The sequence below is a fragment of the Pteropus medius genome, unplaced genomic scaffold, assembly GCF_902729225.1.
Source record: "Pteropus medius unplaced genomic scaffold, Ma_sr-lr_union100, whole genome shotgun sequence".
Lineage (NCBI taxonomy): Eukaryota > Metazoa > Chordata > Mammalia > Chiroptera > Pteropodidae > Pteropus > Pteropus medius.
Window position 1 is genome coordinate 9,936,662 of NW_024351543.1, and position 16,783 is coordinate 9,953,444.

Sequence of the window (16,783 nt, forward strand, 5' to 3'; positions counted from 1 at the left end):
AAATGAATATACCTGTGTAATACAAACCGCTACCAAGATACATAAAACATTATCACCACCCTAGAAAGTTGCCTCATCCTCTTCCCAACCTCTATACCCCACTCCTCGACAATCCAGATCTGACTTTTTTCACCAGAGATTAGTTTGGCCTGTTCTATAACATCCTATAAATGGAAACACATGGCTCTTTTATGTAAGGCTGCTTCCAGCTATTAAGCTAAATCAGGCTAAATTTGGCCAAGAAACATTGGCCAAATATCAATAATTCTCACATGTTTTTCCTGCTCAATCTTGTGGAGTCTGACTTACTGCTCAAACCTATATTTCTAGAGTGTTAATTTTTACAAGTATTCTGAAAAGCAGCCTTGCAAATAAAAAAGGAGTCTAGTCAGGGGTTAGTAAAAAACTGCCCACAGGCCAAATTCAGGCCAAATCCTGTTTTGTAAATACAGTTTTATTGGAAAACAGCCACATCTATTCATTAGGTATTGTCTATGGTTTGTTTCATGTTATAATGGCAGAGCTGAGTGGTTATGACACACTAGAATGGCCTGCAAAGCTTAAATATTTACCATTAGAGAACTTTTAGAGAAAAAGTCGCTGACCCCTGTTCTAATGGATGTCGCATTGGCAATGCATTTTTAATTACCTATCCTACATAAGAAGTAACTCACCTTGGACATATGGCTATTGTAAGTTTTTCCTCGGGAAGCCAGAATTTGGTATCATTCTATTTCCTTAAAAAAGTATCAAAAATTAACGAAGCAACCTAGAATTGGGACTCTGAATCAGGAGTAAAGACCACACTGAGCTCTGAATAGGTCCAGAATAACTAAATATTTGGCAGGCAAAGGAGGTAAGTACTGGTAGAGTAGACATTAGTCAGTTGCTGCTCTATTTCTCATTTTTGCTCCCAATATTTCTGTTAAGGCAAGCAACTCCTAGGAGAAGTTGTGCAGAGGCTACTTAAGAGATTCTCTGTTACCTCTGATAGTGCGGTGAAAGGACATGAGGTCTGGGTTAGATGCAGCTACTGTGCACCAACAGGAAAGGTCTAGAGCTAGGAGTTTGAGAATAAGAGAGGAAAACTTGAAGGCAGCCCAATGGTAAAGCTGACTTTACATCACTTCTTAGGGTAGAGTCACAGTGAGGCCTCTGACTCAGGATTTGCATGAACTAGCACTACCTCTTGAATTTTCATTTATGTAAGCCAATATGGTGTCTTATTATGTGAGCCCAGGAAAGCTGGATTTGTGGGTCATTTCCAACCAAAAGAATCCTTTTGTTATGAAAAGCCAAGTATTTATATTCTTGAACCATCACTGAGTACTAGGGCACAGCTGTTGCTCCTGAACAAGGAATACTGGTTGTCGAACTTCACCCCAAGAATTCTGAAGCAAATGAGAGAAAAGGCCATAGTTGAAGGAAAGAGGGAGACAGAAAAAGTCAACCAACAACTCATAACTTGTTGGAAAATCATAACACTAAGGACCACCATGAAGTGAAAAGAATTCAGATATATGATGCAGCTATTACTCTGGTATCTTGATTATCAGGTATCTGATTGTCTGATCATGTTTCTGACAATTACAAATCCACCCCTCCTCCTCATACTCATCTCTAGTCTCCTTGGAAGTTGAAGGTGGTGACATGTGCTCATTCTTCATTATGCCTATAATTAATATACGATATGTTTGGATTGCTCTCCACTGGTTATTTATCAATATCATGTCTCAAGGGCTCCTTTTGGCCTATAATTTGGTAATGGAGTTCAGAGCTACTGCCTCTTGATACAAGACACAGACAGCCAGAGGCAAAATATATTTATGTAGCCATATGTTAAAGATATCCCATATTCTGCCTTACTGATAATCACATAATCTAATACCCTAGAGTTAATAACTGTTAATACCCTTCCAGACTTTTAAAATGCATGATTTCCTCTGTGGAAATGGGACTATGCTACGTTGACTTGCTTTTTTGACTTCTGGACACTTTTCCTTTATAATAATTCAAATCTAGTCTGTCTTTTTAACAACTGCAAATTAATCTACAACATGAATGTACTAACTTATCTGCTTATTGACTACTGATAATTTTTGTTCACAAAGACAGCATTCCTATAATAAACATCCTTGTAATTAGGGAAAAGATATATGTATATATACTTTTGTAAAACAATTTTTAAACAAGGAGTTGCTGGGTCAAAGTTAATAAGAAATATTTTAAAATTCTGACAAGCAGCAAGACACAAAACAGTGAATACCATGACTCCATTTAGAGTAAAAAATCATGTGAGTCAAGCACACATGCATGACGAGTTATAGAAAAATGGCTTCAACCAGAATCAATTTTGCCCTCCAGGGACATTTAAAAATGTCTAGAGTCATTTTTGGTTGTCACAACTGGAAAGGTGCTAACATCTAGTGGGTAGAAGCCAGGATGATGCAAAACAACTTGCAATGCATAGGACAACCCCACCCTGTCCCAAAGTAAGGATTATCCAGCCCAAGGTGTCAATAGTGCTCAGGGTGAAAAACTCTGGTTTAGAATTATTTATTGCACTGTCCACAGTAGCTTTCTTTGAAGAGTGGACAATTATCACTTATACTTTTGTATTGTTTCTGGGTTTTTGTTTTTTTTTTAACTCTGTGTTGACTTAATATCTTGGTTTTTAAAATTAACTTAAAAAATTTTCAATTACAGTTGACATTTAATACTATTTTATAGTCTCAGGTGTGCAGCATAGTGATTGGACATTTATATAATTTACGAAGTAATCCCCTTGATTCGTCTAGCACCTACCTGGCACCATACATAGGTATTACAGTATTACTGACTATATTCCTTATGCTGTACTTTACATTCCCCTGACTGTTTCGTTAACTACCAATCTGTACTTCTTAATTCCCTCACCTTTTTTACTCAGCCTTCCAAACCCCCATCCCATCTGGCAACCATCGGTTTGTTCTGCATCTATGAGTCTGTTTCTGTTGGGTTTGCTCACTCTGTTCTTTAGATTCCACATATAAGTGAGGTCATATGATAATTGTCTTTCTCTGTCTGACTTATTCCACTTAGCATAATACTCTCTAGGTCCATCCATGTTGTTGCAAATGGTAGAATTTTGTTTTTTAAGGCTGAGTAATATTCCCTTTTACATATGTACCATATTTTCTGATTCTAATCATCTATTGATGGGCATGTTTGTGGGGTTTTTACAAAGAACATGCACTAGTTTAAAAAATATTTCCATAAACAAAAGGTCTCCCTCCTGTTGAGATAAAATCAATCTCTGTGGCTTCTCACAATTGTTCTAGACCTTGGGGACAAATTCTAAAAGCAACTAAGACTCACTGAATTGTCTCTTCAGCAGGCTAGCTTAGTTTTCAATGCTCTTCATAGGAAATAGTTTCTAGTCACTTTATCAATCTGATTGCTATACTTATTAAGAACAAGGTCCTAAGTGCTGAACCTCAAACTCTAGTTCTGCACTGTGACCAGAAAATAGTGGAATTATCATCTCCGTCATCCTACATGCAGTGGCTCACATTCAGCTTATTAAAGCACTCAGTTTTCCCACCCACACTACAGTTAATTTACATTTCCCTCATCCTATACTTTTATATTGCCTTTTAAGTCTAAATGCAAGAAACTGAGGGGCCTGATTAACTCTCCTACTACTTTAAGGCGTGTACCACTTTTGTGTCTAGAATACAATTAAGTTACAATTTTGAGTTACATTTTAGTCAAGAGCAGACATTCTCATCACCTGGCTTGCATGCTGGGGTTACTTAAATACTTTCACTTATGCACTTAAAAATCACCTAACAGGATAAGCTATTTTAGATTTTTATTAATTTCACTCAATTCAACAAATATCTACGGAGTATTTAGGAGACTGTAGTCATCAAAGAGGTCAATAAAACAAAGAATTGAACTTCCCAGAAGACTTTCTGGCTTACAGCAATTTGCTAGTGTTACCTTACTGAAGTTAACACTATTCGTTCTATTATATTAAACACTCACTGATTTCAACCTGTACAACTACACATAATACTGTTTTATAAAGAAAGCCTGGGTGTTATTCCTATACTCTTTCAAGTCTTTGCACATTTCTGAGCCCAAACTAAGTGCTCACTAATGTTTAATGAACAAATGCAACATGGCAATATACTTGCTCACAAACACCTGTAATAGAGATTTTACTCTTTGCAGCGCTGAAAAATAATAGGTATTCTTAAAAGTATCCCAAACAAAAGTGGATTCACGAAGGCATAAAGCACACACGAAAGGGTTAGGTAACACTTTGCCCTTGATAACAAATTACAGAAATAAGGAAACGTATTCAAGAATGCACTTTGAAGATGAAGAAATGGTGAAGACGAAATTAAATTCCAAAACAGACATATTTTCCCCACGAACACCGGCACTCCCACGTCATTCCCACCTCACCAGGGAGAAAACTCCCGCATAAATGAGCGCAGGGGTCTCCCTCGTGCAGAGTCCCCCGCAGAAACCCCGTAGGGCGGTCTGCACTCCCCCGCCCTGCCACGCCCCCGCACAGGCCGGCTCACTCCTTCGCCACCCGCCGGCCGGCGAAGCGCCCCGAGGCCTTCGCTCCGACGCGGCTAGGGCAGAGTGCTTTGCAAAAAGACAAGGGAAGGGAGAGGCAGGTGGGCGGGGAACAAGCCTATCCCAACCCCGCAAGCCCAAGCCCACGAAAACGCGGGCGATCGGCAACTCCCGGCTCCGAACGTGCACTCGAGGGTCTCGCGGCTGAACGCAGGAGGGCTCAGCCCGCCGCCCCCCCCTCTTTCCTCAAGCCGTTAGCGCCGCGGCCCCACCCCTCGCCGCCGGCCGCACCCCGTCCCACTCGCCCCAAGCCGCTACCCCGCCCGACCGCCACCCGAGGCATCTGCTCGCTGGAGGTGAACCTGGGGCTGCCAGCCACGTCCGAGAGGTCGAGAAGCCAGGCTGCCATACCTGCACTTTCCTCCGCCCTGCCGTGTTCTGCCGGTGATGGGCCGCCATCTTGCATGTTGACACTCCGACGTCACTTCCGGAAGTGGCTCGGTCCAGGCGGATGTCCCGCCTTTTCCCCTTTGGCCAAGGGCAGGTGGTGAGGCGGGTGTTGGTCTGGTCGTGAGGTACCTAAACGCTGTTTGTGGCTGTGGCTGGTGAGGTAGACGCAATGAAAAACTGTTGCGTGCGTGTAATACTGGCAGCGAAAGCCATTTCATAGCTGAGGGAGCAATCCAAATTCAGCTCTGTGTGCCCCTAAACCCTGGCTGGTGCTCTTCTCTGGGCTGCCAACTCCAGAGGCCCAAGCAGGCATAAGGAAAGCGCTGGAAGAATTAATAATGCTGGACATGGGCGATTTGGATGGACTCTGGCAACCCCAAACTTTACTAGGCAGCCGAGGGGACCGACAGATTTTCCATGACATACTCCAAAATGTGGAGATTTACAAACTGGTCTTGAAGGAGGAGAACTAGAAGAGTTTGCAAAGGACGTGGCCCTTCAGGGGGAGCAAAATAAATAAGAGGAAGCCGAAAAATACACAACTAAAATTGTTTTCAGAGACAACTTTCTAAGTTGCAAATTCTAAGGAAGTTCAGCTCACTCTAGAATGTGGTTTAAATCATCTCTTATACTGGGAGAGTTAGACCCTTCTGGGTGAAGGTTTGACTTGAGGAACTTTTCCTAACACTAATTAAAGGTGCTGAGGATGGTTAGACTGTCTTGTGAAAGTGAATCCTATAGAACTGCACTGTCTCATACAGCATCCACTAGCCGTGTGTGGTTATTGAGCCCTTGCAATATACTAGTTCAAATTGAGATGTGATGAAACTAAAATGTCCACCAAATTTCAAAGACTTAATATGAAGAATGTAAAATATCTCAATTTTCATATTGATACCATGTTGAAATAATAATGTTTTGGATAGATTGGGTTAAATAAAATATTAAGATTATTTTTTACTTTTTATAATGTGGCTATTAGTAAAGTTACATATGTTGTCACATATTTTTTGGCATAGTGCTAGTATAGAAACAATGCTTAGGAAAGTTTTTGTCTAGATAAATACCTTTTTAAATTAATAAATGAATTAGAGTAGTAGAAACTAATAGCAAAACTGGCAGTGATAACTTGTAGATAAATTACCTATGCTGCATTTTATTATGGATACATTCATTCATTTATTCATGTATTTATTCAACAAATATTATTTAGCACCTATTTCATACCATGCTCTATTTTAGGTGCTGGGGTTCAGTGGTGAATACACATAATCATAGAATTTAGAGTCCTGTAGTAAGACAGGAATTAAACATATAAATGAACATAGAGATAAGTTCAGTGAAAAAAGATGGTTACAAGACAGGAAATGATCCTTGAGTCAATGTCTGAGGATGGAATTAAGTAGGCAAGGAGAGGGAAAAGTCTGAGCAAAGATCTTGTGGCAGGAGGGAGCTTGGAACATTGCAGGAATTAAGGACCAATACTTAGAGTACAAAGAAGGAAGAGAAGGGGTATGCAGAGGCCATACCCAGCAGGGTCTTTTAAATCGGTAGGAAACTTGAAGGATTTAAGCAGGGGAAGGAAGTGGTCTGCATTTTTAAATAATTCAGTCTACAGCCAGGCTACCCTGAATAAGCCTGATGCAGTCTGATCTCAGAAGCTAAGCAGTGTCGGGCTTGGTTAGTACTTGGATGGGAGACCACCAAGGAAGACCAGGTGCTGTAGGCATAAAAAATAAGGGATTGTAAGATGGCAAGGTCCTTGCAATCTGTGAGGTCAACCAAGAGTTGCCTCGCCTAAAATAAAATAAAAAGATAAAATAATAATTCAACAAATAACATTGAGCACCCATGATGTGCCAGGTACCATGCAGGCATGTTGCTCTGAATAATATACTGGTACTGTCCACAAATGGATTGTTAGGCTGTTGCAGTCCCGCTGTGGTCCTGAAGTTGTGAAGTCTTTTCAATAGGCTGGATGTCCACCAGTGTGTGTTGAAGTTCACTTTGCCTGAAAAGGGAGATGGCTTGGGGTAATAATTAATGGTCCAAGGCTAAATGGCCAGGCCAGTTGGTTAAGGACATGGAAAGTTCAAGATTGGAGAACTGGTGACAAGGAAGACTAGGAGCGGGTATTCTTGCAGAATAAATCTTAAGAATCGTATGGATGACGTGAACTGCTCTGTGGACGAAACTCAGCCTCCTTTTCCAGGCTCAGTCCTTGTTCAGTGGAATCACAAATGAAAGGGCAATGATAACGCAATGATAACAGGAAGCTATGCATGGGGTCACCAAGCCACCGCTGACTGTTCAGTTTGCCAGCAGCAGTGACCAATCCTGAGTTGGTGATAATACCCCACGCTCCAGGAGGATCAGTCAACCACTTGGAGGCAAGTTGATTCCATTGACCCTTCCTGATCATTATTTGTCCTCTCTGAAATACACATACTCTAGATTAAAATTTGCTTTCCCCGCCTGTTCTGTCAGCACCACGACATGGGGACTCGGAATATTTCAAACACTATCATTGTGTCTGATACCATATTGCTTCCGACCAAGAAGCTCACTCTGTGATGAGAGAAGGAATGCAGTGGACTATTGCCCATATAATTCATTGGTATAATTGTTATTCTATCACCAAGAAGCAATTGATCTTATTAAAGACTTAGTTATGGTGTCTTCTGTGAGCTAACCCTTTCTGACACTGTCTTATAGGTTGCAGTATATGCTTTGAACTAGTTTCCAATATTTGGCACTCTTTCTGTTTGTTTCTATTATCTGTTGCTGTATAACCACCTAAAACCTAGTGGTTTAAAATAACTACGTCATACACATTGCTTACAGATCTATAATTTGTGCAGGGCTCAGGGAGGACTGCTTATCTCTGTTCCACTTTCCACTTGATTTAGTTGGGGCAGCTAAAAATTTTGGAGCTGGAATCATCTAAAGGCCCACTCCTTCACATGTCTGGTGACTGATGCTGAATCTGTGGCCAGAACACCTACTCATGGCCTTTCCACAGTGCTGTTGGATTACTCACAACACAGTAGCCAGGTTCCAAGGGCGAGCATCTCAAAAGAGAGAAACTAATTAATGCCTTTTCTAAACTAACAGAAATCCTGCAGTGTCACTTTAAACCATATTTAGTTCATTAGGACTTAGTCACTAAGGCTGGTTATATCTAAGGAGACTCCTTTTTTAATGGGAGAAGTGTCAAAGAAGTCATGAACATGTTTTTAAAACCACCACACTTCCATAGGCAAAATAAATGGATTTAGGAACAAAGGAATGTTATACCTAATGACTTCCACTTAAAAATTTTTTTAATTGCTATTCTTTGAGATTCTGGGCTTTGCTGGTTCAGAGGTTTGTTACCAAAGAAAGGAATTCTTCCAACAAAGGCTGAACAATGGTTCCATTGATTTGGAACTGAGACTGCTCTCTAACCATTTTATATGTCTTGTGTCACTGCAAAGGCAAAAGAAGGACAAGGACAAGGTTATGGTATTGGAGGGAGTGATTAACCCTGATTATCAAGCAGAAATAGGTTTGCTGGTCTACCATAAACAGCTAGGTCCATCAAACACTCAGATCCCTTAGAAATGAAAGTATTGGTTGAAGGTAAAGGGAACACAGAATGGCTAATGGAGGAAGGAAGTCATAAATGGAGATGAACTCCTCATAATCAGGGAGAGAAATGAGAGCTGTCATCTTTATTTGTATTTCTTGTATTGACATGTATACTTTTAAGTGTTTTAACTTTTATTTTATTTCTTTACCCTTTACTTCACTACTATTTGTAGGGTGTGCTATTGTTGGTACATTTCATTCTTTAGTCCCCAAGTTGAAAAGAATGGATATCAACTAGAGGTTCTGGACTTAGGAATGGATGGATGGATGTGGTAACAAATGAAACACTGCGTTGACTCCCTTGGATGATAGTAGAGTAAGTACATCTTTGATTGTTAGAAGGATAGCTGCAATATTTTAAGTGACAATTTTTTTGATGTATAAACATTGAAAGCAGCGGTTACATTGGTGTTAGGCTGCCAAAGAGATGTCTTTGCATTTGACATTTTTGTGGTTTTATTTTCTGCTGTCAATCATTTGAGTTCTCTTTCTGCGTTTAAGGAATTCCCCTCCGTATGTTTTGGAGGTGGTGAGCACTGCTTACGGAAAGTGAGAAAGACAGTTTCTCACTTCTTTTTTTAGCCTTCTTGCAGCAAGAGTGTGTACATGAGACCTTAGCTTGATTAATAAAATGACATTCTTGACTGTAACTTTGAGAAACTCTGAACCAGCACCATTCAGCTAAACTGCTCCCAGATTCCTGATTTATATAGGAACTATGTGAGATAATGTTTATTGTTTTAACCATCCTGGTTGTAAGATAATTTATTATGCTGTAATAGTTAACTAATACATTCTCCCTTCTTTATAGGGAGGGGAAATGTCACAGCACCTTCAGCAACTCTACAGAGATATTCTTACCATCAGCATCATGAATTTTCATTTAGCTCTTTGTCTTCTTTTGTGTAACTGCCTGGAGGCCGGAATTTCTTCATCAATCTCTTAGCATTTCCTGATAGGAAGATTGGCATCTCTATTCAAAATGTCAGAAGGATTAACACCTATTATATTATCAGACTTTGAGACCTCTGCTTAAAGTCCTAGACAATATGAAAACTTTAACATCCTGAAGAAGAAATTCACACACATATTAAATAAAAATACAGCAAATTTAAATAAGAGTTCTAGAAGGTTTCTACTTCCCAATAAACCAGATTTGTTCTTGTTAAATCTTGCTCTGGTGGTTGGTTCTTCCCTCTGCCTGTTACTTGAGCAAGTAATTAACTTCAGTTTCTTTGTCTGTAAAGTGGAATTACAATGGTACCTATCTCATGTGGTTTTTATGAAGGTAATGAAATAATCTTAGCATAGTCTCTGTTAAATAGGAAATCTTCCATATATTTTAGGTATTATTTTTAATCATCACTTGCTCAAGAAACATTGCCAAAGTGTTGTAACTTCCTGGGGTAGTTTGTCTCATAAGTTTTATGTAATATAGGCTCCATCACTTTTTAAGTTTTTAAACCAGCTTGAAATTTCAATTTTTTATTCTTGCCTCCTCTCTTTTTCTCAACAGCCTGGAAAAAGATTTGTGAAATGATAAGGCCTTTTACAGATTGTCTTCATGATTAAATACGTTTTCTGGCTCCACGATCAATCCATTTACTGAACAAAGTGACGGTAAACAGGTATGTCTTTGCACCATACCCCAGAATTGCCATCACTCCAGCGGAGACATGAAAGTTTTTGTGTTTTTTGTTTTAACTGTTTAAAAGGAATTAATGTTTTTAAAATTTATTTAAAAACACAAAAACATGCAGAGGCTTGGTTTGCAACTACTTCTGTCTACTACTAAATGCATTAATTTGGATATTTTAAGGATGAATTTTAAAAAGAATAGAATTTTAAGCCTCATGTAGGTAGTGCAGAAGTGCAAATTAAACTTTTCCGTGCAAGCCTGTTTATGTTATCAATCAGATTCATGGAGAAATTGAGAAGCTGCATAATTTCCTTATAACCCTTTAATGGTTCTCTACTAAGAAGGGTGTTTTGATATATAATAGACTATAAGATTATAATTAAACAAGTATGCATAAGTAAAGCAATATTATATAAGTAAACATAGAGACTCAGAATGCATAAGATATTTATGTTGGAAGTTGAGTGCTATTTTATGTGTTGTCAGCAGATCCTCAGGTTTAAATACGTCTTAGAAGACGTGGTACTAAAAGACTCATCATTCAACAGTTCACTTTTTTCTGTACACACTGGGGGGAAAATTGCCTGTAGTTCTTTTTTGTCTCTTTCTAATTTTCTTTACATGCCAGTATTAGAAATATAAACAAGTCTTTCATTCCAAAAGTTTTGACCTCTGTCTAATTTACCCACTTGAGGGCAGTAGAGAACCATTCAAGCCATCCCTGATTTTGGACTTTTCTGTCTCTGTTGACAAGTCAGACCTTAAAATGCTTAGTAATTATTTCCTGCTGATAAAATGTCATAATCAAAGTACCTTTTTAGGAAACCTATTTGCTCCCATAAAAAGCCATAGTTTATTGTAAAAATTAAAAAAAAAAGGAAAATTTATGCATTGGTAGGCATTTACTGAGTGGAAAAAATATTAAAGCTATGTCACAAATGTGCTTTTTTTGTGGTGGGACTTTTATACAAGAGCTGAACTGGCTGAGACTTCCTAAAATACTAGTTCAAAAAAGTGCTGTGGGTGTGAATCTTATTTCACAAATTCTTGATATGTAAATGTGTCATAAATTAATTATAAATTTGAGCTCTTAGCTAGCCCAAATGATAGAAAAGTCAACCTCAGATATTGCTAAGACTCCCCTGGCCATGCTAATCCACCATAAGGTCACTTATAGATCCCAGGGGTCATATACTAGAGGCACTGACAGTCCTCAGGCCCCAGTGGTTAGGGCCACGATACCTAGTGTTTTTTGAAAGTGGCCAGGCCTCTGGTCTTTCTTTCCTTTGAGACTGAGTTTTTTTGTTACAGCTGGAAATCCCAGTGTCTAGGGCCCCACCTCCCTAAAATCACCGGCCATTATTTACCAGCTTTGTCACCAACCTGGATCCTTTCAACAGTAGTCACAGATCTGCAGAATTTCTGCAGAATTTCTCCTCCTGCTTTCACTGCCTTCTTCTCTGCCCTCTGAAGCACATTGATTTGTCTCCTGCATACCCTTTCCCATCCGGATCCATAGCTCAAATTCTTCAGTGAGCTTGGGCTCTCACTAAAGGCAAGATCAGAGGTAGTCATTAGTAGCTTCTGCTTAAGGCCCAGTAATACAAACCACTCCTGAGACCAGTAAGCACTATGAACCGGCAACCATCAACAGAAAGTGGGGAAGGAAGGGAAATTGCAGCAAAAACAGAGTACACTAACGTCTCAACCAATTACTTTCCACCAAAGCTGGAACTGAAGACAATTCTTTTCCTAGTAATCTCCCTACAGAAACCACAGGCATTCTTTATACCTCTAAGCACCTTCAAACTGCATTCGAAATTAGGGTTGTGAGTCTAGAAATCTTTCTTTGCTAATTTGTTGTACATGAATGCCTGCAGAAGCTTTTGAATGCTAAATGCTGTGGGAGGGGCAGTTTCCATGGTGACTCTTCAATGCACCCTTATTCTTGCACTTCAGCTAGATCTTCATTGCTGAGCTGATGTGAATGAGAAGGTAACAACTCAGTCACATCTGGAGGGCAGAAGGAGATGGGAGAGATGCAGCCTGTTTAAACACAGCTACATTCTGAACCCACTGAGTTGTACTCTGTTTACCCTGCACCATTTCTTCATGGTTTCCCTAGCCCCAGTATGGGAAAATATATTTGCAACCTACATGACAAAGGACAAATTTCCATAATATAGGAGGAGGAGAGCTTGTAAGTTAATACGAAAAATACCAAAACACAATAGAAAAAAATGAGCAAAGGACATAAATAGGCAGTTTACAGAAAAAGAAAATGGCTTACATTGTCAAAATATGCTTGACCTCATTCATAATGAAGGAAATACATATTTAAATGATTCCATTTTTCACCTACCATATTAGAAAAGATCTAAAAATTTGATAATGTACAGTATCCAGAGGATGTAGAAAACCCATCATTTTATACACTCTTATTGGGAAGGTAAATCGGTATAATCTCTTTGGAGAGTGAATTAGCAATTCCTCTTCTAGAAATCCATCCTAAAATTGTAATTACTTAAAGATTTAAAAACACAAGTAAAAGAATATTTATGGAAGCATTGTTGAAGCAAATGACTGGGATAGAGGAAACAAGTTATTGATGTATCCGGACAGTTCTTCACACAGGGCAATGAGAGACAAAAAGTATGTTGGGTTTTCCTCACATTCGATGAACTGTATGCTCAATCTGTTTGCTAAACACTGTTAAAGGATAATTCTGGAAAAAAGAAAAGTAAAATCAAGACTCTCATGCAGATATAAAATGACCACATGTTAAAGTCATAACTGGTTCAAAGGAGAAGTCAAGCACAAATTCATGTGGAATAAAGAAATGATGAAATGTATGTGCAAATGGGGACAAAACGGGTTTTTCCACGGGTGGAGGAGGTTGTCCCTCCACCTGACAGAATTGATTTGCATGTAAATAGATGGGAATTGTTTTGCATTGTTATCAGTTATCTATAGGTTATAGGATCATAAAATAGCTCTCATAGAGAAAGAATCTGTAATGATGCAAGGCATGCTACAGTGCAGTTTTCCATCAAAGCAATTTTCTGTACAAGATTTAAGTGTTAAATGCAAGAAGTCTAACAGAGTATAAAATACTGGGGTCCCAAAGGTATATAAAAAAGGGGCATTCAAGTATATATACATATGTACATATATATGTTCACCTCCACATTGATTATTCCTCAATGTAGACAGAAGAAATTGGTAATTGGGGCTGACACTGGGGAGAGGAACTGAAAGTTGGGAATCTGTGATGAAAGGGAAATCTATTTTTTACTGTATGCCTTTATATACATTTGCCACAAGCATATATCATTTTTTCAAGAAAAATAAAAGGAAATCTCTCATAAACCTTAGTGTGACAAATAATAAAGCAATGAAATATATAAATCAAGCATTGTAGAAAATACAAGGAGAAATAGATAGAAATGCAGCAGTCACAGAGGGGAGAGAGAGCCCTTACCAAACCTCCTTCTGGTTTTGACAATTGAGCAAACAAAAAATAAGTAAGGCTATGAAGAGAGTTTTCAACAGGGCTGCATATTAAGAGCGATTAGGGAGCGTCTTTAAAAAGCATTTTTATTTCAAACATGGAAAAGTAGACAGACTAGTCTGATGAACCCACATGATCTACCATCCAACTTCAACAGTTCATGGCCAACTAATTCCCCACGCACTCCCCTCTTTTGCGTATTATATTGAAGCAAATCCCAGAAATCAGATCATTTGATCTATAAGTATGTCCTCCAATGAGTATCTCTAAAATATAAGGACTTTAAAAAAAATAACCACAATACCATTATCACTTTTTTGAAATTAAAAATTCATATGAAAAAATTCATGAGCATAATATCATTTTCATACCTAAAAGAGAACAGTAATTTCTTAACTTTATTAAAGATTCAGTGTTAAAATTTTCAGTTGTTTCATCAATGTCATTTTTAAAAGTTTTATTTGAATTAGGGTCTGTATAAGGACCAGACATTTTGAGTAGTTGATATATCTCGCAAGTCTCATAATCTAGACATTATGTAGGGAGCTTCTAAAAAATATTGTTGTCCAGTCTTCATCCTGACAGTGTTGAAATTTACCTGAGCCCTGTGTTTCAGGAAAACTGTGACAGTTAAGAAACACACACACACACACACACACACACACACACACACACAGAGCCTCTTTTGTGCTCTAGAAAAGACTTACTACAAAGGACCATCCTTTCCCAAAGGACGTTAGGTAAAACTCACATATGCCATGGTCCTTTGTTTACCTATGACAAGACTAGACACAGACTCTCTAAGTTCCCATTCTTGGCCTCATAAACAATTAGCTGAACTGCTTGTTTCTACTAAGCAATCAAAACAAAATGCTTGTTAAGTAAATTTTAGTTAAGAGTCTCTCCTTCTGCCAGGTCCCTGAGCTTCAGCCTATTCTCAGCCTGAGCCAGCACACCCCTAACTCCTTAACACCCTCTCCAAAGAAAAGGCTGGCCTCAGGTTTAAATATTCTCTGATCTACTATCCCATCAGGTCACTCTTTCACCCCGTTTTTCCAAACCTGGTTCCTTCTTGTCTTGTTTACTCCTCTCTATAAATGAAAATTTATTTTTGCCTAACCTTGGAGATTCTCTCTAATTCAATAGACCTCTTCCCTTTAGTGGAATGGTCCCTCCCACTCCGCTTTGCAATACCTCTGAATAGTCTCCCCTTACTAAATCTGTTCCTTTTTTTTTTTTTAATTTGACAATTCCCAGAAAATTCGATATTGTTTTTTCTCTAGTTTATTATAATATGAAATGAAATTTGAGAACCACCGCTTGGAGGATGTGAACAATACAATTGCTAAGATAATCTAATATATATCTGTGTTAGTCTGTGTTCCTTCAGAAGGCAAATTCTGAGGCGAGGTCTCGGTGCAGATGGTTTATTCAGGAGGCAATCTCAAGAAGAACAAGAAAAAGAGCAGGGACAGTTAGACAAGAGGGAAGAAAACCCCACCCAGGATGCATAAAATGAGTGGGTTTCCCTTGTAGGTAACTGAAGCTCAGTTCCTCTGGGGATTGTTTGAAGAACATATAGAATGTACCTTAGATTTGATCTCTCAAGGGACTGTGAAGCTGGAAACCACTTTCTCCTGTCCCTCACTGGTTGAGAATTATTTCTGAGGGTTCTAAGTCTAAAACCCTGCCGGGCATCATCAAGTAGAGAGGCAGAGATGTATAGGTTCTTAAGATGTATAGGTTCTCCTCCAGCTACAGGCATAGTCAGAGGGGGCTGAGGAGGTGTGGTGCCAGGATCAAGAGTGCTTTATTGAACTTTACACCTACAGAGAATATTCTTTTTTAATTCTTGCAAGTACTAATTGAACACCGAAAGTTGACCACAAAAAATCCTCTATAAATTCCTCAAAACAGAAATTTTAACTAAGATTTGTTGAATACTTACCATGTGCTGAAGGTTTTTTACATAGATTATCTTAATTTAACTCTTAGGACAATCATCTGATATACATATTACTAAATCTCAATTTTACAAATGAAGAAATTGAGTCTTAGGTTAAATGCTCTGCCCAAGGTCATGTAGCCAGAAAAAAATTTAAAAAAAGAAAACCAAACCAAACCCCCAAAAAAACAAAAAACAAAACCAAAAACAAAGAAACGAATAAACAGAAAAACAGAGCAGAGATTTAAATCCCAGCCTTCTGAATCAAGAATGCAAACTGTTAACAACTATAAGGCATACTTCCCAACAGCTTTTAATCATAATGTGGGAAAACTATAAGTTAATAGTAACAATGGTATAAATGATCCAACGATAAATACCCCAACCATTTGGGGTTTTAAAAAATGTCTCTACAGAGAAAATGAAAACGATAAGAAAACCTCTATATGGCAAAATTTATGAGTAATGGTTAAAGCCATGATGGAAAAGAATATCATTATGAATAAGAAAGAGTAATATATGAATTAAACATTCTACTCAAAAGGTTAGGAAAAGAACAATTTAACCTTGAACAATGGAAGTATGGAATTAATAAAAATGACAACAGAGAGGACTCCCAATTCAGGTCGATGGGATAACCAGAACTGTATGTACCCTCCTGCAGAGACAACCAAAAAACATAAAATATATGAAACAAGACACTTAATATTAGACAACAAGGACAGTGATCCCTAACAAAAAAACAAAGGAGGTGAGTCCTACCTTGAGAGAGTTTCCAGGCCTTGGTACAGGACAAGGAACCCAGGCAGAGACTAGTAGACTCCTTGAGTTGAAGAGAGTGAGCCGACAGTCTGGAGGAGAATATGACAGCTAGAGTTCTCAGAATGGGCTACCAAAGAGGGGAGAACTGCACAGGGAGAGAAACCCAGAGACCTGTAGAGGATTCTCCTCAAGCATTCAGCAGAATACTGATTAGTGAATGTATGTGAAGACACAACCTGAGGTCAGAGAAAGTACTCAAAAGGGTGAGAGG

General features: G+C 38.6%; 2 protein-coding genes and 1 pseudogene across 2 annotated transcripts in view; 2 read left to right on the plus strand and 1 right to left on the minus strand.

Annotated features, from left to right (window-relative positions):
- The window catches only part of WDR48 (WD repeat domain 48), a 41,351-nt gene extending 36,293 nt beyond the window's left edge, over nucleotides 1–5,058 (minus strand). The window contains exon 1 of the mRNA XM_039843268.1: nucleotides 4,987–5,058. Within this exon, the coding sequence (XP_039699202.1) occupies nucleotides 4,987–5,034 (48 nt within the window). The 5' untranslated portion in view covers nucleotides 5,035–5,058. The remainder of the gene's footprint in view (nucleotides 1–4,986) is intronic.
- Nucleotides 5,059–6,635: 1,577 nt separating this feature from the next.
- On the plus strand, nucleotides 6,636–6,754 carry LOC120586854 (uncharacterized; annotated as a pseudogene).
- Nucleotides 6,755–8,835: 2,081 nt separating this feature from the next.
- Nucleotides 8,836–16,783, plus strand: part of SCN11A (sodium voltage-gated channel alpha subunit 11) — a 117,821-nt gene continuing 109,873 nt past the window's right edge. Inside the window, exons 1-2 of the mRNA XM_039843271.1 lie at nucleotides 8,836–8,971; nucleotides 10,172–10,283. The gene's annotated coding sequence lies outside the window, so the exon portion shown is untranslated. The remainder of the gene's footprint in view (nucleotides 8,972–10,171; nucleotides 10,284–16,783) is intronic.